At 38.2% G+C, this 22,704-nt stretch overlaps 2 protein-coding genes across 2 annotated transcripts in view; one reads left to right on the forward strand and one right to left on the reverse strand.

Annotated features, from left to right (window-relative positions):
- Window positions 1–1,217: 1,217 nt before the first annotated feature.
- The window catches only part of LOC100933259 (solute carrier family 22 member 11-like), a 28,022-nt gene continuing 6,535 nt past the window's right edge, over window positions 1,218–22,704 (reverse strand). Inside the window, exons 5-10 of the mRNA XM_003774483.3 lie at window positions 18,758–18,875; window positions 16,479–16,594; window positions 7,215–7,429; window positions 4,555–4,657; window positions 3,098–3,301; window positions 1,218–2,022 (exon numbers count right to left, since the gene is read on the reverse strand). Of these exons, the coding sequence (XP_003774531.2) occupies window positions 1,962–2,022; window positions 3,098–3,301; window positions 4,555–4,657; window positions 7,215–7,429; window positions 16,479–16,594; window positions 18,758–18,875 (817 nt within the window). The 3' untranslated portion in view covers window positions 1,218–1,961. The remainder of the gene's footprint in view (window positions 2,023–3,097; window positions 3,302–4,554; window positions 4,658–7,214; window positions 7,430–16,478; window positions 16,595–18,757; window positions 18,876–22,704) is intronic.
- LOC100930002 (small nuclear ribonucleoprotein Sm D2) lies at window positions 9,997–10,583 on the forward strand. The gene has a single exon (XM_012547227.3). The coding sequence runs from the start codon at window positions 10,104–10,106 to the stop codon at window positions 10,458–10,460; it is 357 nt and encodes a 118-aa protein (XP_012402681.2). The 5' UTR covers window positions 9,997–10,103; the 3' UTR covers window positions 10,461–10,583.

Genomic DNA, 22,704 nt, shown 5'->3' on the forward strand with positions numbered 1-22,704 from the left:
TGCAGGGGAGCTCTACTTGACTCCCTGTACCCTGAACCTGCCACTAGACCTCAATTAAACCCTAATTTCATTTAGGTGCCCCAAATCTAGACCTCATCATCCCCACTAGACCAGGCACCATTCTGGGTGATGAAGACATGAAACGAAAACAAAGAAACAAAGAAACAAACAATAATCCCTACCTTTCAGGGATTTGCATTCTATAGGGTGAATGGCAAACATAATATATATAGAAGAATAAATATAAAAGGCAATTGGAGGAAGGAAAAGGTTATTGATAACTAGGAGAATGAGGAACTTTTCCCCTGACAACTAGGAGAATGAGGAAATTTTTTCTTTTTGGAGTTGGCACAATAGGATTTTCAGAGGAAAGGTAAGTTTGGAAAATTATAGGGACACAGCTTGGGCAAAGGTGTGTAAGTGAGAGATTGGATGACAAGTTCAAGTAGAAGAGAGGTTTAACAAGGAGAATCGAGAGAATTAAGTTTAGTGAGAACCAATTTGTGGAGGACTTGAAAGGACTGATAGAAGAGTTTGTCTTTGATTCTAAAGCATCAAACACTAGAGAGTTTTAAGGAGGCTAAGCTGGGAAAATCGAACTAACTTTTGAGTCCCCTTTCCAGGCTGGAGGTCTTGAAACAGGGGCAGTTAGGAAATCCAGATTCTGCTCAAGGGGGTGTCTCTTAAAGCAGGGATTGTTAAAGGGCAGGTCTTCAAACCACTGATTTCTGCTTGTGGATACTCCTTGGAGTGAGGGCTGTGTCAAGTTTTCTGAGGAGGTTTCTCTGGGATGCTTTATTTTACATATATTTTGTATTTATTTATCTGGGTTTGTACTATCTCCCCAAATAGGATGTAATCTTATGAGCAAAGCTTGCTGGATTTTTGCCTTTATATCTCTAGGGATTAGCATTTAGTAAGTGTTTAATGTTTTAAATAGTACTTTATTTTTTCCAATTACATGTAAAGACAAATTTAAACATTCATTTAAAATTTTGGAGTTCTCTCTGTCTCATCTCCCCCTTCCCTAAATCAGTGAGTGAGCAATTTGATATAGGCTATTTTTGTGCAATTGTGAAAAGCAGATTTCCATATTAGTCATGTTGTGAAAGAAGAGATGGGCCACAAGGGAAAAAAAACATGAAAAAATAAAGTGAAAATTGTATACTTTGTTCTGCATATGGACTCCATCAGTTCTTTCTCTGAAGGTGGATAGCATTTTTTCACACGACACCTTTGGATTGTCTTGGATCATTTTATTGCTGGGAATAGCTAGGTCATTCATGATTGATCATACATGATCATACAATGATGCTGTTGTCGTGTATAAGGTTCTGATTTTGCTCACTTCACTTTCCATCAGTTCATGTGTGTTTCCAAGCTTTTAGAAAGCACTTTGCTTATCATTTCTTATAGCACAATAATATTCCATCATAATCATATACCACAACTTTTCAGCTACTCTTCAATTGATTGACATCTCCTCAGTTTCCTATTTTTTTTTGCCACCATTAAAAGAGCTGCTATAAATATTTTTGTACAAATAGTCTTTTTCCCATTTTAAAAAAGCACACAACAAAACCTCTTTGAGATGTAGATTTAGTACGGGTGTTACTGAATCAGAAAGTATAAACAGTTTGATTGACCTTCAGGCACAGTTCCAAATTGCTCTCCAGAATGGATGGATCCACTCCACCAATAGTGTATTAGTGTCCCACTTTTCCCACATCCCCCCTTTTTTTGTCATATTAGCCATTGTGAGGTGGTACAGAGATGATTAGCAAGTGTTTAATTAAGGCTTAGTGATTGATTTGCACTACTAAAACCTCTTGGAAACCTGAAATCCAAACAGGATCACTGGTGCTGTAAAGGCTGGATGCGTCTCCTCCCCACCAGGAGAAGAGGAAACTCTGGGTTAGACTAGCATCATTTTCTTCTTAATTAGATTCCTGGGAGTAATCCTAAAATTGGCTTACTTTCGCCATGGGGTCACCCTCAGCTCTTGCTTCTTCTCTTGAATGTCTGTTCATGAATGAATGTAAAATAAAGAAACATGAGTGTATTCGATAAAGGAAAAGGATTAAGTATTTTTGAAATACCCATTACATACCAAGTACTGCCATAATTGCTTTTACAAATATTCCTTCATTTGATTGGGGGAAGAAACTTATCTGAGATGGGGACCAGGAATATCCTAATAGGAATGGGTGCTGTATTTTGCCAAAAGCTTTTTCTCATCTATTGCAATTATCAGATAATTTCTGTGAGTTTTGTTGTTGATATGGTCAGTTATCGTAATAGTTTTCCTGATATTGAACTAACCCTGCATTCTTAGTATACATCTCACTTGGTCGAAGTGTATTATCCTGCTAAGTTGTCGTAATATCTTTGATAATATTTTATTTAAAATTTTTGCATCAATATTCATTAGGGAGATGGGTCCATAATTTTCTTTCTCTGTTTTGGCTCTTCCTGGTTTAGGTATCAGCACCATATTTATATCATAGAAGGAATTTAGGCAGGACTCCTTCTTTACCTATTTTTCCAAATAGTTTACATAGTATTGGAATTAGTTGTTCTTTAAATGTTTGGTAGAATTTACCTGTAAATCCAATTGCCAGGAGAATCTCGATGGTGATTTGATGACTTGAATGTCTTTTTGTACAAAGAATCTATGTCTTTGAGCGCCATCTGGTGGCAGTTCTGACATTTGTCCCTCCATATTCCACCCCTCTTTCAGTCCCTTTCCAAATCTTGAAAAGTTCTGAAAACAATATTGCCAGTGCTCCTGAAAAGGCCTTGTCAATAGACTCCCCTGGGGCTCCATTGACCCTCCCTGTGACTCTCCAGACCAAAATATTGTTCCAGGCCCGTGATGCTCTCATATAAATGTTCTTCCCCTAGTGGAATATAAACTCCTTCAGGATAGAGACTGTTTGTTTATATGTTTCCCAAGTGCTTAGCATAAAGCTTTTCAAAGCATACAGTAAGTGTCAAGTAAAGTAAATCTATCTGGTCCAATTGTTGGACGAGAAATGAAGAAATGAAGCTTGGGCAAGTTAAGGGACTTTTCCAAGACCCCCCAGGCAGTACTCACCCACATTCTAGGTCTTGGATGGTGTCAGGCATTGGTTTATTTTGGGTTTCAGGGAGGAAGAAGACCGCAAAGCTGGCAGTGATGCTTAGGAGTGCAAAGATGATCAATGGCAGGGCTGGAATATAGTGCTTGAGTATACTAACCACTGGGGCCAGCATTGCCCCCATCCGATCTATGGTGAGAACGATTCCCTTGTACCTGTTCCTGTCAGGACAAAGGAGAGCTTATTGTCACAGTCTCAAGAAGTGGCAAGGTCCTCCTCCTTGGAGGCCTTCAAACAGTCGCTGGACAATCACCTGCTGAGTGTGTTATAAGGAAGATCCCATCATGCATGAGTTGGATTAGGTAGCTGTTGAGGTCCTGTCCAACTCTCAGATTCTGGGATTCTATAGAAGTCCTAGGCTCAGCCCCTGTTAAAGATACCCTTCCCTTCGGTTAGCAGTGTGGGTGGTGTATATTCATGGAGGGGTGAAATTCTTAAAAACTATGGGAAACTCAGGGGCTCTTGGAATTTATTCATTTAAAGAGAAAGAAAATCCTGTTCCTTAAATGAGCTCAATTGGTAAGCAAATATGTTAAATCCAAATTGCCCCAGAAGCTTTAATTCTCTTGGTTGTCTTTGATACCTAAAGCTGAAGGGGTAAAGAACCAACTTCCTTCATCTCTTGTGAAGATGGCACTCCTCCCTTGGTGGCAACCTGGGCCATATCTCTTTCTGGAAGAACATAAACTCCTTTAAGAGAGGAACTGTTGATTAGAAAAGCTAGGATAGTTTTGAGGACTACAATATTTTTTTTCCTGAGGCAATTGGGTTAACATGTGATAATGATGGTGAAGATGAGGAAGCCCCCCTTATTTTTCTTAGGGACAGCCAGTGGCATTGTTTAGCAAGAATCTAAATTTTATGGAGTCTTTTGTTTATACACCAACTGTTGGATTGATGGCGATCCTATGGAGAGCTGTTTGGACAGTCCCAGAATGCCCATCCATGCTCTCACATTCAACATGTGTGGGTTTCACCAGGCTGAGAATCCTTTTTTTTTTTTTTGCTTAAGTGACTTGGCCTGTCCCCTGGGACATCGCTGAGACAAGGAAGGGACCCTGGGTCTCCAAAGGCCACATGGGGCAGAGGCCATGGCAGCCCCAGTGAAGCTGGAAACATTTCCTCTCTGGGTCCAGGGAGGTTCACTATCTCTTTGATGGAAAAGGAAAGTCTGAGAGAATGATCTAAGTTTGAGAGAAGATGTTATTTGGTGTGGGTGGGTGGTGGCTGGGGAGCGGGATCAGGCTCTCTGGATCTTGAAGGTGGGAGCCTGGGAGCCTGGTTATGTCAGGGAGAGCTCTAGATGCAGACAATCGCCCTGACACGTCTCCTGGGAAATCTAGTCTAGATTTTCATTCCCATTCCCCCGGAAATGGCAATGGCCGCTACTTTGTCCCCAAATTCTCTGTCCTACCTGACTATAGTGGGGAGGAGCTCAGTGTGATAGACAGAATTACACGAAATGCAGATCACGAGACAGTTGATTCCTAGCATTGTCAAAGTCGCCCGCAAAATTCCTATAAGGCAGAACACCAAAAAATCTCATTAAACCAGAATTCCACACATCTTGGACCCACTTATTTGTTCACTCACTCATTCATTCATTCATTTATTCACACTTATCAATTGACATATTTTCCCATGGAATCATCCCTCAACTTATTCTTCTATTTAACCATTCCTGTCATCTACCTACCCATCTATCCATCCCTTTATTTTTAATTAGAGGCATATAGAGGGTGGTATATATTATATATTAGGTATATGTATTAAAGATATATAAGTGATATGGGGATAAAAATGGTAGATTTAAAATCAGGAAAATCTATGATCAAATCCTGCCTTAAAATTCACAAGCTGGATGACTCCAGGCAAGTCATTTAATTTTCCTCAGCCCAGTTTCCTCATCTGTAAAATGGGGATCTTGGCATTTACCTCCCAGGATTGTGAGGAACATATGAGATAATACATGAAATACATGAGAAAATACATGAAAAGCAATTTGCAAACCTTAAGACGTTCTGGAAATGGCCACTATTACTGATTTGTCTCATCTGGTAGACAATCATTACTCAATGTGTTGAAGGCCAGTACTCAATGGCCTTCCTGTGTATCAGGCGCTCTACTAAGTGCTGAGGGAGTAGCATAAAGATAAATTCCCCAATCCCTTCCTTTAAGGAGTTCAGCAAAGCTGAATTCCAAGCACATGACAGCCATTTATTCCTCATTCATTCCTTCACTTGTTCATCCTATCCATCCATCTCTTTGTCTCTTACTCTACCTCTATGCCTCTCAATCCTTCCTTTCATCTATCTATCCAACCATCCTTCCATGCATCCATCTACTCATATACCTAGCCACTCATTCATCTTTGAATAATATCTATCTATCCATCTACATCTACCTATCAATGTATCAATCTATCCATCCATCTATCTATTTCTCCATTCATCCAACTATCTATACATCTATCTATCTACTCACGCATCCATCCATCAATCTATCCTGTCTCTCTAGTTATCTGTCCTGGCCTGAGTGCAAGTCCTAGTTATGCCATTTATTAGCTCTGCATCTCTGGGCAAGTTCATTCTCCTTTCTGAGTCTATTTCCTCATCTTTAAAATGAGAAAGTTGAGGAGGCATCATAGCATAGTGGAAAGACTGATGCCATTGGAACCAAAGGACCCGAGTTCAAATTCCATCTCTGAGACTCATTACTTTATGATCTTGAGAAAATCAGTTCAATTCCCTGGGCCTCAGTTTCTTCCTCTGTTAAAAATGGGATTTGGATTAGATGGCCTCTGAGGTCCCTTCCAGCTTAGATCTAGGATACTATGAGTCAGGGGTCTCAAACTTCTAGTCGTAATAATCATTGGGGATAGGGATTAGATCTGTGATTTTATCCTTTTATAGGTGTACAGGGGACATACAGGTAAAGAAATGTTACTCTACTAACTCAGATTGGTCTTTTCTCTACAATCTACAATTTATGAGTTGCTTAGTCCATTGAAGAGTTCAGGTAAAAAATCCTAACAGGATTTTGCCTGCTAAGAAAGTTGTTTTCTTAGTGTAATAAACCTACTTTTTTGCCTCAAAAAAAAAGAGTTCAAAAAGGTTTAGCAATTGTCAATGCTGAAAAATTACCCATGCATGTATCTTGTAAATAAAAAATAAATAAAAAAACAATAAATGAAAAAAAAAAAAGAGTTCAGTGACCTGCTCAGGATCACACAGCATGAGATGAGACTTAAACTCAGTCACTGATGAGCATCCATTAAGCACTTACTACATGTCAAGCACTGTGCTAAGTGCTGGGGATTCAAAGAAGGTTAAAAACAAGATCCTGGTCCATAAGGAGCTCACATTCTAACAAGGGAGGCAGCATACAAACAACCATATGGGTACAAGAGCTATCCAGTGTAAATGGGAAGTACTTCTCAGCTTTGAGATCAGATCTCCGTTTCCTTGGTAGGGTCCTAACATTCAAGGAGCCCATTGTGAGCATTCATTCCTGACCGAAGAAGACCTTTGTATTCTAAATTATAGGGAATTATGAAGACAACCAGAAGGATATCCTTGCCCTGATAGTCCCTTGGCAGAATCAAGATCCTAAGTTCCAGATTCATTTCAATGTCCCTATGCTCCAAAGTGGGAGGTAGAGGGGAGGTCTGACCAGCTCAGGAAGACACATTAAATCCAGCCTTAAGAATGGCCAAGATGCTCCTCATAGATGACAATAATAACGTAGCTGATATTGTTCTAATGCCCATCATGTGCCAGGCAATGGACTGAGAACATTACAAATATTATCTGACAAAACTCCTTGAGGTAGGTACTAGTATTATCCCCATTTTATAGATGAGAAAATGGAAGCAGGCAGAGGGTAAATAATTTGCTCAGGGTCATCTAGCTGAGGCTGGTTTTGAACTCAAGTCATACTGACTCCAGCACCAATACTCTTGTCTATTGGGCTTTCTAGCTGCCTTTGCTCTCTCCCCTGGGCCACCTAACTGCCTCTGATCCTATGCTACTCTTACTTCCCCTGTTCCCTTTTCCTCAAGACCCATTCTCTTACCTTGAGGCATAAATGTACAGAGAAGCGTGAACAGTCCAGCAAAGAAGAGGCAAGGTATTGTTATCGTTCGACGGCCAAAGTAATTCATTATGAAAATGGTTCCACACCTGGATAGGAAGCTGGAAAATCCTAAAGTAATCTGGAGGATTTTAACATTGTACCCCAACTCCTGAAGATTTAGTGTGAGTCCATAAAAAAGTATTCCTATTGAGAAACTGCAGCAGACAGTGGGGAAAGCAGAGAAAATACATCACACTTGTGGCCCAGAGTTCATTATTAGATGCAGTTCAGGTCAATAAGCTTTCATTAAATACCTTTTGGGTTCCAGGGTCTGTACTCAGTGCTAGGGACACAAACCCTCAAGGAGTTCATATTCTGCTGGGGAGGCAATGCTCCATGAATACAGTTAAATCCAGGAGGACAAGGGGATCACTAAGTAGAGTGATCAGAAAAGGCTCCAGTAGGAGCTGAGTCTTGAAGACAGCCAAAGGTTCCAGAAGGGAAAGGTGAGATGTCTTAGTTATGAACAACTGCACATACAAAGACACAGAAAGTGGGAGGTGGTCTCCCTAGTTCAGGAAACACAGATTTGTAATGTAGAGAGGGTGGAGAGCTGTATTTTTTCCTTTAATAATATTTAATATTTTCCAATTACATTTAAAAACATTATTAAAGTTCATTGTTATTTTTAATTTTGAGTTTTGAATTCTATCTCTCCCTTCCTCTCCTCCCTTTCCCTGAGATGGTAAACAATCTGATATAAGTTGTATATGTGCAGTCAAGTAAAACATTCCCATTGCCATTTTGTGGGGGGGGGGTGAATCTGAAAAAGAAAGAAACAGAAAAAAAGCAGGGAGAGACAGGCAGACATAGAGAGACAGAGATACAGAGAGAGACAGAAAGGGAGGGAGAGAGAGAGAGAGAGAGAGAGAGAGAGAGAGAGAGAGAGAGAGAGAGAGAGAAAGAGAGAGGAGGAAGAATTATGCTCTGCCTTCAGACTCCATCAATTCTTTCTCTGGAGGTAGATAGCATTTCCCATCAAGAAGTCTTAGGAATTATCTTGGATCATTGTATTACTGAGAATAGGGAAGTCACCTACAATTCCTCATTGTACAATATTGCAGTTACTTTGTACAATGTACTCTTGGTTTTCTTCATTTCACTTTATATTCATTTTTGTAACTTTTCCCAAGTTTTTTTCTGAAAGCATCCTGCTTATCATTTCTTATAACATAATAATATTTCAGTACAATCATAGAAGATAACTTGCTCGGTCATTCCCCCATTGAACACCCCCTCAATTTTCAGTTCTTAGCCACCAAAAAAAGGTACGTTGTACAGATAGACTCTTTTCCCTTAAAAAAATGTTTTTGGGATACAGACCTAGAAATGATATTGCTGGATCAAAATGTATGCATATTTTTATAGCCCTTGAGTTTGGTTCCAAATTATTTTCCAGAATGGCTAGAGCAGTTAACAGCTATACCAAGATTACTTTAATATCCTACTTCCCCCACTAAATCCCATGCAAAATTTATTTTGTTCTTTTTTTTTTATCATATTTGCCAATCTGATAGATGTGACTTGGTATCTCAGAATTGTTTTAATTTGTATTTCTCTCTTCGTGTGATTTAGAGCATTTTCCATATGCCTGTAGGCAGATGATTTCTTTGAAAAAACTTCATATTCTGTGATTTTTTTATCAATTGGGGAATGCCTGTAATCATAAATTTGATTCAGGTCTCCAGATACTTGAGAAATGAAACCTTTTTCAGAGAAATTTGCTGTAAATCACCTCTCTCATGTTCTGCTTTTCTTCTAATTTTGGCTGCATTGGTTTTGTTTGTGTAAAAGCTTTTTCATTTTATGTAATCAAAATTATCCATTTTATATTTTGTGATGCTTTCTATGTCTTATTTGGTCCTAAAGTCTTTCTTTATTCATAGATCTGACAATAACACTTCCATGTTCTCCTAATTTGTTTATGGCATCACCTTCTTTGTGAAAATCATGTAGCTATTTTGACCTTATCTTGGTATACAGTATGAGATTTTGGTCTATACTTAGTTTCTGCAATACCAACTTCCAGTTTTTCTAATAATTTTTAATGAAATAATGACTTTTTTGTCCCAAAGCTTTGATCTTTGGATTTATCAAATGCTAAATAACTGATCATTGACTACGATGTATTGGATACCTAATCTATCCTACTGATCCATCACTTATTTCTTAGTCAATACCAGATTGGTTTAATGATCATCCTTCTAAAATACAGTTTGAGGTTTGGTATGGCAAGGCCACCTTTCTTCATATATTTTTTCATTGATTTCTTTGACATACTTGAATTTTGGTGTTATTTTTTCTAGTTTAATAAAATAATTTTTGGTGATACATTAGTAGGAATTGAATAATTGAGTTAATTTATGTTAAATGGTAATTTTCATTATATTGGTTTAGCATAATCTTGCTCAATTAGTTTTATTTTTTTATTTTTTGCTGAGGCAATTGGGATTTAAGTCACTTGCCCAGGGTCACACAGCTAGCAAGTGTTAAATGCCTGAGGCCAGATTTGAACTCAGGTCCTCCTGACTTCAGGGCTGGTGCTCTATCTACTGTGCCAATTACCTGCCCCTCAATTAATATTTTTTACAATTGTATAAATCTGTCTTTATTTGTGTGAGACATGCTTATAAGAGTGTTCATATTGTTCTTGGGTTTGTCCTGGCAAATGGTCTCAATAGAACTTTAGATTGTATACACTTATTTTGAACAGAATTATCTCTCTATCGGGAAACGAGTACAGGCGGCAGCAAAAGCGGAGCCGGAGCACCGAGGCAGCCGCCGCGTGAGGAAGGCCGGAGTGCAAAGGACCGAGGGGCCACCGCCACCATGAGTCTCCTAAACAAGCCCAAGAGTGAGATGACCCCCGAGGAGCTGCAGAAGCGGGAAGAGGAGGAGTTCAACACTGGCCCCCTGTCGGTGCTCACACAGTCGGTGAAGAACAACACCCAGGTTCTCATCAACTGCCGCAACAACAAGAAGCTGCTAGGCCGCGTGAAGGCCTTTGACAGGCACTGCAACATGGTTTTGGAGAACGTGAAGGAGATGTGGACAGAGGTACCCAAAAGCGGCAAAGGCAAGAAAAAGTCGAAACCAGTGAACAAAGATCATTACATTTCCAAGATGTTCCTGAGGGGGGATTCGGTCATCGTGGTCCTCAGGAACCCCCTCATCGCTGGCAAGTAGTGGAGCCAGAGCCTCTCCTTTTCACCCTAACGATCAGCACCCCACTCTAACCCTCAGCTCAGCCCAGTAAGACTGAGGGGGTCTCTTATGTTTTACCTCTTGTGAATAAAAACTTGTTGATTTAAAAAAAAAAAAAAAAAAAGAATTATCTCTCTATCTCTTGCTGGTGAACTTTGTTGGTAATATACAGAAATACAGATGATTCACATGCATTTGTCTTATATCCTGAAACTTTGCTAAAACTATTAAATTTTTTTTACTAGTTTTTTAGTTGATTCTCTAGGATTTTCTAAGTATATCATCATATCTGCAAATCATCATCATAGCTAATATATAGTATTTTAAGAACACATAGAGGGAGGGAGGGGAACAGGGGCATAGAGGAGAGTCTGTGAGGCTTTAGGGTTTAATCTAGCTATGAGGAAATACTTCCTTTCTGGTCTCACTCAAAAAAAGAGCTTACTGTGGAGTAGGTGAAGCATATGAGAAAAAGACTGAAGTGGGAAGGAGGAAAAAAAAAAGAAGGCTTTACTCTGGAGATAGGAGAGGATTCCTTTCATGAGTGCTAATATGAAGATATAGTTGAACTGAGATATAAGGACCTTACACTGGATGAAACCTGGGTGTTTGGTCCTTGAAAAGATAACATGCTGAGAGGAGCCTGAAGGCATGGAAAAGCAGGAATACAGGGAGAAAATTTCCAGGTCAATGTAGAAAAAAAGATAAACAAGAGAGAGTATAGCTCAATAGTATAGGAGGGTCCCTATCATGGGGCAATGTACTCTCTGACACCTGAAATAAGGGCATGATTCTGGAAGGAAGGCTTAATGGAAAGTGCAACTATATGGGGTAAGCCCTACCAGGTAGTGGTAGAAAACACCTAGAGAGAAAAGTCATTAAAATGGATCCCTTAGAAGCTTCAGTTGCAAAACAAATACAAACAAAAATGAGAAACCATATATTTAGGAGGGGTTATGGATCAGAGGAGGAGAATTTTTTTAAAGTAATGAAAAGAACTAGTTGGAGGGGAAGAGAGGAAGGGGAAAACTACTGGGCTTAGATGGAAAAAGAGGAGGAAGAAATATAGAATGAGATAAAAATGAAGAGGAAAAAAGAACACAAAAGTCTGAAGAGAAAGGAGTAACAAACAATGAGAAGAAAGTCAGTGAAAACAGGGCTACCTTTAGAAAGATTAAAGGAAAGTAACTGAAGGAACATAATGTGTTTACAATAGAATGGGGAGCAGGGAGGGAGGAATTCTTAACTTGACAAAAATATTCTCAATTTTAGAGACAGAGAGTAAAAAATAAACCTAACTCATAACCATAAATGGGTTAAACAATCCAATAAAATGAAAGAGTGACAGATTAGGTAAGAAAACAAAGTCCTACAACTATTTGCTTGCAAGAAACACATTTTTAAAATCCCTAAGACATGCACAAATTAACTAAGGGGATGGAAAAGATTTACTAGATATCAAGTGAATACCCTAAAGCAGAAATTACAATCATTTTTTCAGACAAAGCAAAATTTTAAAAAGGATAAACAAGGAAATTATGTTATACTGAAAGGAAACAAAGAAATATCAGTAATAAACTTACAGGTTACAAATTCCTTAGCTCCCAAATTCCACCTCAGCTTTAAGAATATGTAGACAGGCATGGACCCACACTTAACACCGTATACCAAGATAAGATCAAAATGGGTCCATGATTTAGACATAAAGAATGAGATTATAAACAAATTGGAGGAACATAGGATAGTTTATCTCTCAGACTTGTGGAAGAGGAAGAAATTTGTGACTAAAGACGAACTAGAGACCATTATTGATCACAAAATAGAAAATTTTGATTACATCAAATTAAAAAGCTTCTGTACAAACAAAACTAATGTAAACAAGATTAGAAGGGAAGCAACAAACTGGGAAAACATCTTCACAGTTAAAGGTTCTGATAAAGGCCTCATTTCCAAAATATATAGAGAATTGACTCTAATTTATAAGAAACCAAGCCATTCTCCAATTGATAAATGGTCAAAGGATATGAACAGACAATTTTCAGATGATGAAATTGAAATCATTACCACTCATATGAAAGAGTGTTCCAAATCATTATTAATCAGAGAAATGCAAATTAAGACAACTCTGAGATACCACTACACACCTGTCAGATTGGCTAAGATGACAGGAAAAAATAATGATGAGTGTTGGAGGGGATGCGGGAAAACTGGGACACTGATACATTGTTGGTGGAGCTGTGAACAAATCCAACCATTCTGGAGAGCAATCTGGAATTATGCCCCAAAAGTTATCAAACTGTGCATCCCCTTTGATCCAGCAGTGTTTCTACTGGGCTTATACCCCAAAGAGATACTAAAGAAGGGAAAGGGACCAGTATGTGCCAAAATGTTTGTGGCAGCCCTATTTGTAGTGGCTAGAAGCTGGAAACTGAGCGGATGCCCATCAATTGGAGAATGGTTGGGTAAATTGTGGTATATGAATGTTATGGAATATTATTGTTCTGTAAGAAACGACCAGCAAGATGAATACAGAGAAGCTTGGAGAGAATTACATGAACTGATGCTAAGTGAAATGAGCAGAACCAAGAGATCATTATATACGTCAACAACGATACTGTATGAAGATGTAATCTGATGGAAGTGGATTTCTTTGACAAAGAGACCTAATTCAATTTCAATTGATCAATGATGGACAGAAGCAGCTACACCCAAAGAAAAAAACACTGGGAAATGAATGTAAACTGTTTGCATTTTTGTTTTTCTTCCCGGGTTATTTCTACCTTCTGAATCCAATTCTCCCTGTGCAACAAGAAAACTGTTTGGATCTGCACACGTACATTGTATCTAGGATATACTAGGACATATTCAACATATATAGGACTGCTTGCCATCTAGGGGAGGGGGTGGAGGGTGGGAGGGAAAAATCGGAACAGAAGTGAGTGCAAGGGATAATGTTGTAAAAAAAATTACCCTGGCATGGATTCTGTCAATAAAAAGTTACTATAATAAAAAAAAAAAGAATATGTAGACAGTAATACAATAGTGATAGGAGACTTTAATATAACCTTATCAGTTTTGAGGGGTCTTTAAAAATTATAAACAATAGAAGAATGTGAAATTCAAGTTTCTGGAGAGAGAGTTGAAAGACATGACATCTTCTAAATAGTAGAGGAAAAGAATATTTCTCTGGACTACATGCAACTTTTTAAAAGTTGATCATGTATTAGGGCAGAGAGATATTGTAAACAAATATAAACAGGTAGAAATAATTAATATTTCCTATGCAGACCATAATGCAATAACAATATAGTTTGGTTCAGAAACCCATAAATAAAGGATGCAGACCCAAATGGAAACAATCTTAAATAATAAGTTGGACATGGAATAATTATTATCTATATAAAAGAAGATGATAATGACGAACCAATATGCCAAACTTTCTGAAATGTAGCTAAGACAGTCATCAAATGGAAAAATCATATACTTTTAACCATAAATTAACAAAATAGGCAGAGAAAAGATCAATGAACTGAATATATCTTTTTTAAAAGAAGAAAATTTAAAAAACCTTAAAAGAAGCACAAAATAAATATCAAAAATTAGTGGAGAAGTAAATTGGAAACAAAGAAGAATCTTGTTTTAATATAAGTGGACTCAGGAGGTGCTGACATTGAGTCTGCATGATTCTAGAATTTAGCCATTTATTCAATCTATCATTTGAGAAAGGATGGAGGAAGAAAGCCCTGACACAGAGAACAATGTAGAGGAGTGCTTGAGATGACCATCACATCAACTGTCTCGAGAAAAGATTAAGGATTTTTTTGTTTGTTCTGTTCTGGGGTTGTCCTTTTTTTAATGGGATCTGTGGTTTCACTGATGAATCAAACTAGTAGGTAAGGAAACAAACTCTCATGACCTTGTCTGGAAGCCTGACAAGTTAAGAGACTTGTTGAGAGCCACAGGATGTGCCTCAGATGTGGGAGAGCTGTGCCTTAATCTGAAGCAAGCTCTAAATCCACCAGACACTATGTAGGAGTAAAATAAATTTAACTACAAAATAAACAAGAAAGAAGCTAAGGTGATGAATATACTTTTTAAAAAGTTAGATACAAAATACTTCTGGAGAAAACTGAATGGGATTAGAAAGAAATATACCATTTTTCAGCTGAACATGGCACCTACACAAAAACTGACTATATATTAGGGCATAAAAGCCTCACAATCATATGCAAGAAGGCAGAAATATTAAATGCATCCTTTTTAGATCCTGAGCCAGCTTTGCAGTCTTTTGACGGCAACCCAGCCTTCAGCTCCTCCTATTAGTTTCTTGGTTCAACACATTGGTCACATGTACTCCCTCTTCAAGAAGGTTAGATCACACATGGAAAAGAGCAAAAAAAAAAGTTGCATCAAAAGGAAACATTTAAATATGAAAAATAAGAGGCATAGGAAGGATGCCGGGGGTCCATAGAGAAAAAGGGAGAGATTTTATGGATTAAAGAGGGGAAAGAAATTCTGCATCCTTCACACAAAACAAGCCCTACAGGTTGAATCTGAGTTTTTCTTTTTAAGTATCTTCAGAATGATGGATGATTGCACCTGGGAAGTAGGGAGAATGAGGGATAAACAGCTGGGCTGCCCAATTGCCAACCTGATATCAAGTAAATGGGAAGAGATCTACAGGAAGATTGATGATGGGGTGACACAGAGGGAAGGGTGCAAGACCTAGCATCAGGAAGACCTGAATTCAAATCTAGCCTCAAATACTTACCATTTATACAACTCTGGGCAAGTCATTGATCCTCAGTCTGCCAGAGTTTCCTCCTTTGTTAAATGATAGAAATAGCACATATATCAAAGGGTTGTTATGAGGAGCAAATGGAAAAATATTTGTCACATATTTTGCAAACCTTAAGGCAGCATTAGCGATCAATCATCATCACCTTTATCACTCTCTCACATTAGATAAACCCTTCATGGAAGATTTATGGAATGACATGGACCAAAAAATTATACAAGATGAGAAGGGTGACAACTGGTTTCGATGTCCACCAGTGCATATCCTTGAGGTCTTGGATCCATGGAAGCATGATGCTAATTTTAGAGTTCCTTGACATAGATTTCCATTATCACTTAAGGAAGCTCTGGAGGCTGTTCTTGATTTGAGTTTTCTTCTCTGAAACAACTCAGATGAGTGTCCAGAGGAGGGGAGCCAGGATGCTCCTGCCACTTGAAGAACCTAGGGATGCTTCGTTTGGAGAAGAGAAGACTTGGGGAAGGGGAACATGTGCCTTGCCTTAAAGGGCCCGAAGGGGTGACATACGGAAGAGCAAACACTTGGTCTGGATGGCCCCAGAGGTAGAAATCGGAGCCAGGATGGAAGTTGCAGAGAAGCAGGTTGAGGCTCCAAGTAAAGAACAACCTCATATTAATTAGAATGATCCGAGGGCAGAATGACTGGGCCAAGAGATAGTGGATTCCCTCTCACTAGAAGTTTTTAGGCAAAGGCTAGTTATGTATTAATGAGGCTCAGGTGAGGAATACTGGTAGGCAAATTATTTAAATTCAGATTGAATTGGATAACCTAGGAAGCTTTTCCAACTCCTTGTTGTTGAGTCATTTCCGCCATCTTTGAATATTTATGAGCCCATTGAGGGTTTTCTTGACAAAGGTTCTCCAGGGGTTTGCCATTTCCTTTTCCAGATCATTTTACAAATGAGGAAACTGAAGGAAACATGGTAAAATGACTTGCTCGAGATCACACAGCTATTAAGTATTTCAGGTCAGATTTGAACTTAGAAATAGAAGTCTTTCTGATTCCAGGGCTGGCACTCTATCTACTGGGCCACCTAACTCTAAGATTCTACAGTTCTATGGATCATTGAGAGAAAATGCTGCTCAGCCTGTCCTGTTCTAGTACCTATTTACTGTGTCTACCTGAAGGGTTCTTTGGGTGGTGCCGTAAACATTAATATTCCTCTTATATTATGGAGAACCCACCTTGTAAAAGACATACAGAGCATTCGTCTAAGCAGGATGGGTGAGCGAACCAAATCCAACATGGTGTTATGGGTCTGGCTTGCAGACAACTCCTTCTTCATGGCGGATTTCAAATCCTTTAGGGAGAAAAAGCAAGGATAGAATCAATCTGGAGATTAGAGCAGGTCAGAACAGAAGGAAGGAGCAGGAAGAATTGGGTTGGTAAGAGATTCTAGGCACAGACTAGGACCAACTGAGAGCTTATTGGCTATTACCTCAAAGCCTCATCAAACCTTGTCTTACTCGATTGACCAGCTGTATGATATCATGCCCATTGGAGCCATATCTGTAGCCATGGGACCAGAGGAGTACCATTGATCAACAGAGATACAGGCTATTTCCATGACTGTCATTACAGTAGGAGGGGTGAACACTTTGGCCCCATAAATTCTCTTAGTCTGCTCCTCCATGGAAATACCAGCTTAGAAATAAACATACTTATGGATAAAGCACCAGCCCTGAAGTCAGGAGGACCTGAGTTCAAATCTGACCTCAGACACTTACACTTCCTAGTGTAAGTCACTTAACTGCAATTGCCTCAGCAAAAAGCAAACAAGCAAGCAAGCAAGCAAACAGGAAAGGAAGGAAGGAAGGAAGGAAGGAAGGAAGGAAGGAAGGAAGGAAGGAAGGAAGGAAGGAAGGAAGGACAAAAGAAAGAAAGAAAGAGAGAGAGAGAGATTGTACGATCTTGAGTTCTCTACCCATTTCCACTCGATATTGATGCTATATATTACACTGATGCTATATATTACAGTTGTTGAAAGTGTTCCTCGGGTTTGTGGGGAGAATATGAATACTTTCTTAGGTTATCTCATTAAATGTTTTTTCTTTGGCTGGTGTTCATTGGCTGAACAGTAAAGGCAACCCTACCTGAAAGTGTAGGAACCAAGGGTAGTCTTGTTTAGTATCCCGGATACGAATTAAGAAAATTCTCCAATGAGTTATATATAGATCAGGAATCTGAGTTCTGAGATTTAGTAACTTGCCCATGAGGACCCAGGCAAGATGTGACAGAGATCTCTTGACCAAAAAATCTAGTTTTCTAGCCACATTGCCTCTAGGATCTCCAGCTACCTTGGATTTCTGTAATTTACTAGAGTATATCAAACTCTTTCATATCAACTTCATGAAGACTTTTTTCCCCTAAAGGTGCCATATGTGAGAAGGTAGCCAAGACACATCCAGGGTTGCTGTGGGGCCAGAAGGAGGCAGGGAATGAGCCCGTACTAAGGACCTACTATGTGACAAGCACTGTGCTAGATGTTTTACAAATGTCATCTCATATAATCTTTATTATTTATTCATTATTTTGCATGGTCTCCTTGTAGAATGGCAGGGCTAGAGTTAAACCACTGAGCAAAGAAGAAAAGGGGAGAAAAAGACAGAAAGGGGAATAGAGAATGATGTTTAACATAGAAGGGCAGAAGGGCAGAGACTTGCAGGGATCCTTCTAAACCAGAGGAGAGAGAATCCCTGTAGAAGGCCACAGATAGTGGGGGAACTCTGGGTAAGGTATAAGACCCTTCAGCCCAGAGGGAACCTGCTGACAATGTCTGGTTTGGCTCCCTTTGGGGCCTCTCACCCTTCCTGAGAAGTCAAAGGGGGTGACCACCTGTGTTCTACTTGAAGCAAGGGGTACTTACAGTAAAGAGGGATTTATATATCAATAGCAAGGGGGTATAGTTAATACTTGCAGTGGGCTGTGGTGATGTAATGCTACTATATAGTTAGCACATGCTCAGTGTGCTGTAGTGATGTAATCGTACTAAGCTATTTAAGGGCTGAGAGGACTTGGAAAGGAGGGACTCCATCTTTGACCAGCCTCGAGGGTCTCCTGCCTTCTTCACTCCTCCACTGAGAACAAGGACTCGGGCTGGTCCAGAGGTCCTCCAGAGACCTAATATAAATCCCCCTTCCTACTTCCCTCTGGGGATCCTATAATTCAAGTACCTCTTCCCCCTCTCTGATTTCTTTCTCCCACACAGCTAGGCAGCCTCCGAGATTGAAGTCTTCAAACAGGCAAATTCATTGTGGTCTCCAGGGATCTTCAATCACTGGGGCCCCATTCTTGTCAAGTAGGGTTTAAAAAGCATCCACCCCAGTCCCTTACGGTTGCCTGGAGAAGTATCACCAGAGAGCAGATTTTCCTTTTGGCAACCAGACTTTGTCTGGCTATTGGGTTTGACTTGACAAGCCCCCATTTCCCACATCCCAGTCCTGGCTCCTCCTTCTCCACTCACCTCTATAGTCAGGGATTTATCCTTTTTTCCATTGATTTTTGCAGCTTTTCTGAGCATCTTTAAGGCATCATCGAATTTATTGTTGACAATCAGCCATCTGGGAGATTCTAACAACCACCTGATTATATGACACATAAGTTACATCTCCATTTTCTACTTCAAAGTCATATTTCTGTGTAGCAGAGCCAGTTTTTTTTTTTACCTTTTGTCTACAAGTAATTACTTTGCATTATTTAAACACATAAAAGAAGTTCACATGTAAACACATTTATTCCCAGTTATCCTATACCACAGATCTCGGACGACATTGCTGGAATTACAAGTCAACCCGAGCCCATCTTGATTATTCTCTTTTAATATAAATTCTTTAAATAAGTCAAGATGGGTTTGAAAACAGGGTCTCCCAGGGTCACTGGGAGAATAAAATGAGCTGTTGTAAAAATCTACATAAACGCCAGCTTGAGAACAGGGGCAGTTTCTTCTGTGCTTTTCTTTGTATCTCCAGTGCTTAGCACACAGTAGGTGCTTAATAAATGCTTACTGACTGACAGTCACAACTAATATGTGACAAAACCAGGATCTGAACCCAGGTTTTCTCAGCTCCAATCCACTGTATCACACTACAGTTGGCAGTACTCCTCTCACTGTGCCTCAGTTTCTCCACTCTCCAGGGAGAGGGTCTCTGAACTTGTAATGTTATGTCTGAAAGCCATTACATTTACATGTAATTTGGGGGGAAATAAAATACTATTAGCAAAAAAAGAAGAAGAAGAAGAAATGACAAGTAGGATGAGTTTAGAAAAACCTGAAAGGCCCTACATTAACTGATGCAAAATGTAGTAACCAGAACCAGGAGAACATTATATACAGTAACAGCAACGTTGTCTTAGGAACAAGTGTGAATGGCTTAGATATTCTCAACAATACAGTGCTCCAAGACAATCCCAAAGGACTCAAGATAAAAAGTGCTCTCTGCCTCCAGAGAAATAACTGATGTTGTAAATACAAAGTAGCATACTACTTTTCACTTTTATTTTTAACTTATTCCTTTTCTTCTCTTCCTTCCTCCCTTTTTTTTCCTTCCTTTTTTCTTCCTCTTTCTTTCTTTCTTTCTTTTTTCCTTCCTTCCCTGTTTCTTTCTTTCTCTTTCTTTCTTCCTTCCTTCTCTTTCTTTTTTCTTTCCTTTCTTTTTTCCCTTTTTTCTTCTTTCTTCCTTGTTTTCTTGCATAAAATCACTCATATGAAAATCACTCATGATTGCACACGTATAACTTATAGCAGATTTCTTAGCGTCTCATGGATGGGAAAGGTAAGAGATGGAGAATTAGAATTTGGAACTTAAAACATAGATGCATGTTAAAAATGGTTTTTGCATATATTTGGGAGAAAATAAAATATTTTTAAAATAAATAATACATTTAAATAGAAAATAATTTTTATAAATTTCCCCTTGAAGCCAAGTCCTTTTTATCAAAAAATGCCCGTGTTGCCCTAGACAAGGTCATCATTTAACATGTAAATAAATACATACTCACTCTCATATGTAAAACCATACTATACATACATCTATTTATCAGTTCTTTCTCTGGAGGTAGGTAGTATCTTCCTTCATTGCTGCTTTGTAGTTTATTAGATAATTTATAATACTCAGAATAAACTGGTTCATCATAGTTGTTCCTTGTACAACATTGCTCTTGCTGTATACATTGCTCTCTTGGTTCTGTTCATTTCACTTTTTATTAGTTCATGAACGACGTTCCATGTTTTTTTCCTAAAATCAACAAGCTCGTTTTTCACAACACAGTCATTTTCCATCACAATCGTATACATCTTGTTTAGCCATTGCATCATTAATCTGCATCCTCTCAATTTCCAGTTCTTTGCCACCACACAGTTATAAATATTGTAAAACATATAGGTTCTTTTCCTTTTTCCCAAAACACTTTGGAAAACAGAACAAACAGTGGAATTGCTGGGTCAGAGGCTATATACAATGTTATAACTCTTTGGCATAATTTCAAATTGCTCTTCAAAATGGTTGGATCAGTTCACAGTTCCACTTACAGTGTATTAGTGTCCCAATTTTTCCATAAGCCTTCCAACATTTGTCATTTTCCCATTCTATCATTTTAACCAATTTGAGGTATTAGATGAAACCTCAAAGTTATTTTACTTTACATTTCTCTAATAAATAATGATTTACAACATTTTATATGAGTATGTATAATTTTTATTTTTTCATCTAAAAACTGCCTTTTGTATCCTTTGACTATCAATTAAGGAATGACTTCTTATAAATTTAATAAAATTCTCTATATGTTTGAGATATGAGATCTTTGAGAAACTCTGACATATTTCCTTCAATTTTCTGCCTTTTATCTAATCTTGAATACATTGATTTTATTTGTACAAAACTTTTATTAAATGTAATCAAAATTATCCTCCATCTCACAATGCTTTCTATGTCTTGTTTATTCATAAATTCCTCTATCCATAAGTCTAATAGGTAATATATTCTATGTTCTGATTTTTTCATGAGATCTCTCTTTATGTCTAGGTGATGAATTCATTTTGATCTTATCTTGGTAAAGGGTGTTGGGTATTGGTCTACACCCAATTCTTGTCAGGCTCCTTTCCAGTTTTAACCAAATATTTATTTCTTAATGCCAAAGGTTAAAACTTTACATTTCTCAAACTCAAGGTTACTATAATTATTTACTACTGTATATTGTATATCTACTCCTTTTCACTGATCCACCTTGTTATTTTTTAGACAGTATCAGAGAGTTTTGATAATTACTGCCTTATAATAAAGTTTAAGATTTGGTACTGCTAAGCTTCCTTCCTTTACTTTTTAAAAATTAATTCTCTTGATACTTTTGTCGTTTTGTTCTTCCAAATGAGTTGTATTATTTTTTATGAGTCAAGAAAACATTTTTTGGTCATTTAATTAGGATGTCATTGAACAAGTAGATTAGTTTAGAAAGAATTGTAATTTTTATTGTATCGGCTGTGCCCACTCATAAACAATTAATGGATAGTTATTGTCCTTCTTTCTCGAAGACTAAAATGACACCATTAGTTTAAATCAAGGTACAATGTGCCTGTGTCTGATCAGACCAATATGAGCTCAGAACTCTACCACAGATCAAGAGATAGAAAAATGGAAAATGGATAATTTTGATTATATTAAACAAAAGAAGTTTTGTACAGATAAAACCAATGTATCCAAAATTAAAGGGAAAACCAAAAATTGGGGGAAATATTTTATAGTTTCTCAGTAAAGGTCTCATCTTAAGAGTCCATATGAAGATCTTGAGCGAAGATGTCTCTATATTTGAACATCTTTATTTTTTTGGATACTTCTGCTTTGCTCATGAGCACAGCACTTTTCCTTTTTTAATAACATTTTATTTTTAAATACATGTAAGAATAATTTTCAACAGCCATTTCTGCATGATTTTGTGTTTTAAATTTTTTCTTTCCCTTCTTTTCCTTTCTCCTCCCAAGATTGCAAGCAATTTTGCTATATGTTATTCGTGTACAATACCTTTAAACCTATTTCCATATTTGTTTTGTGCAAGAAAAATCAGATATAATGGGAAAAAAACCATGAGAAAGAAAAGGCAAATAAACAAAAGAGAAAGGTGAAAATACTATGCTTTGATCCAAATTCAGTCTCCATAGTTCTCTCTATGGATGTGGATGGCATTTTCCATCCCAAGCCTATTGGAATTATCTCTGAATCACCACATTGCTGAGAACAGCATCCGATTATCCCATAATCTTGCTGTTACCGTGTACAACGTTCTCCTGGTTCTGCCCACTTCCCTCAGGGTCGGTTCATGTAAGTCTTTCCAGGCTTTTCTGAAATTGGGCTGTTCATTATTTCTTAAAGAACAATAGTATTCCATTACATTCGTATCCATAACTTATTCAGCCATTCC

This window comes from Sarcophilus harrisii, chromosome 6, assembly GCF_902635505.1.
Source record: "Sarcophilus harrisii chromosome 6, mSarHar1.11, whole genome shotgun sequence".
Taxonomy (NCBI): domain Eukaryota; kingdom Metazoa; phylum Chordata; class Mammalia; order Dasyuromorphia; family Dasyuridae; genus Sarcophilus; species Sarcophilus harrisii.

What these genes read in the sequence shown, in the direction of transcription:
- LOC100930002 (XM_012547227.3), top strand. Translation starts at nt 10,104, where the DNA reads ATGAGTCTCCTAAACAAGCCCAAGAGTGAGATGACCCCCGAGGAGCTG.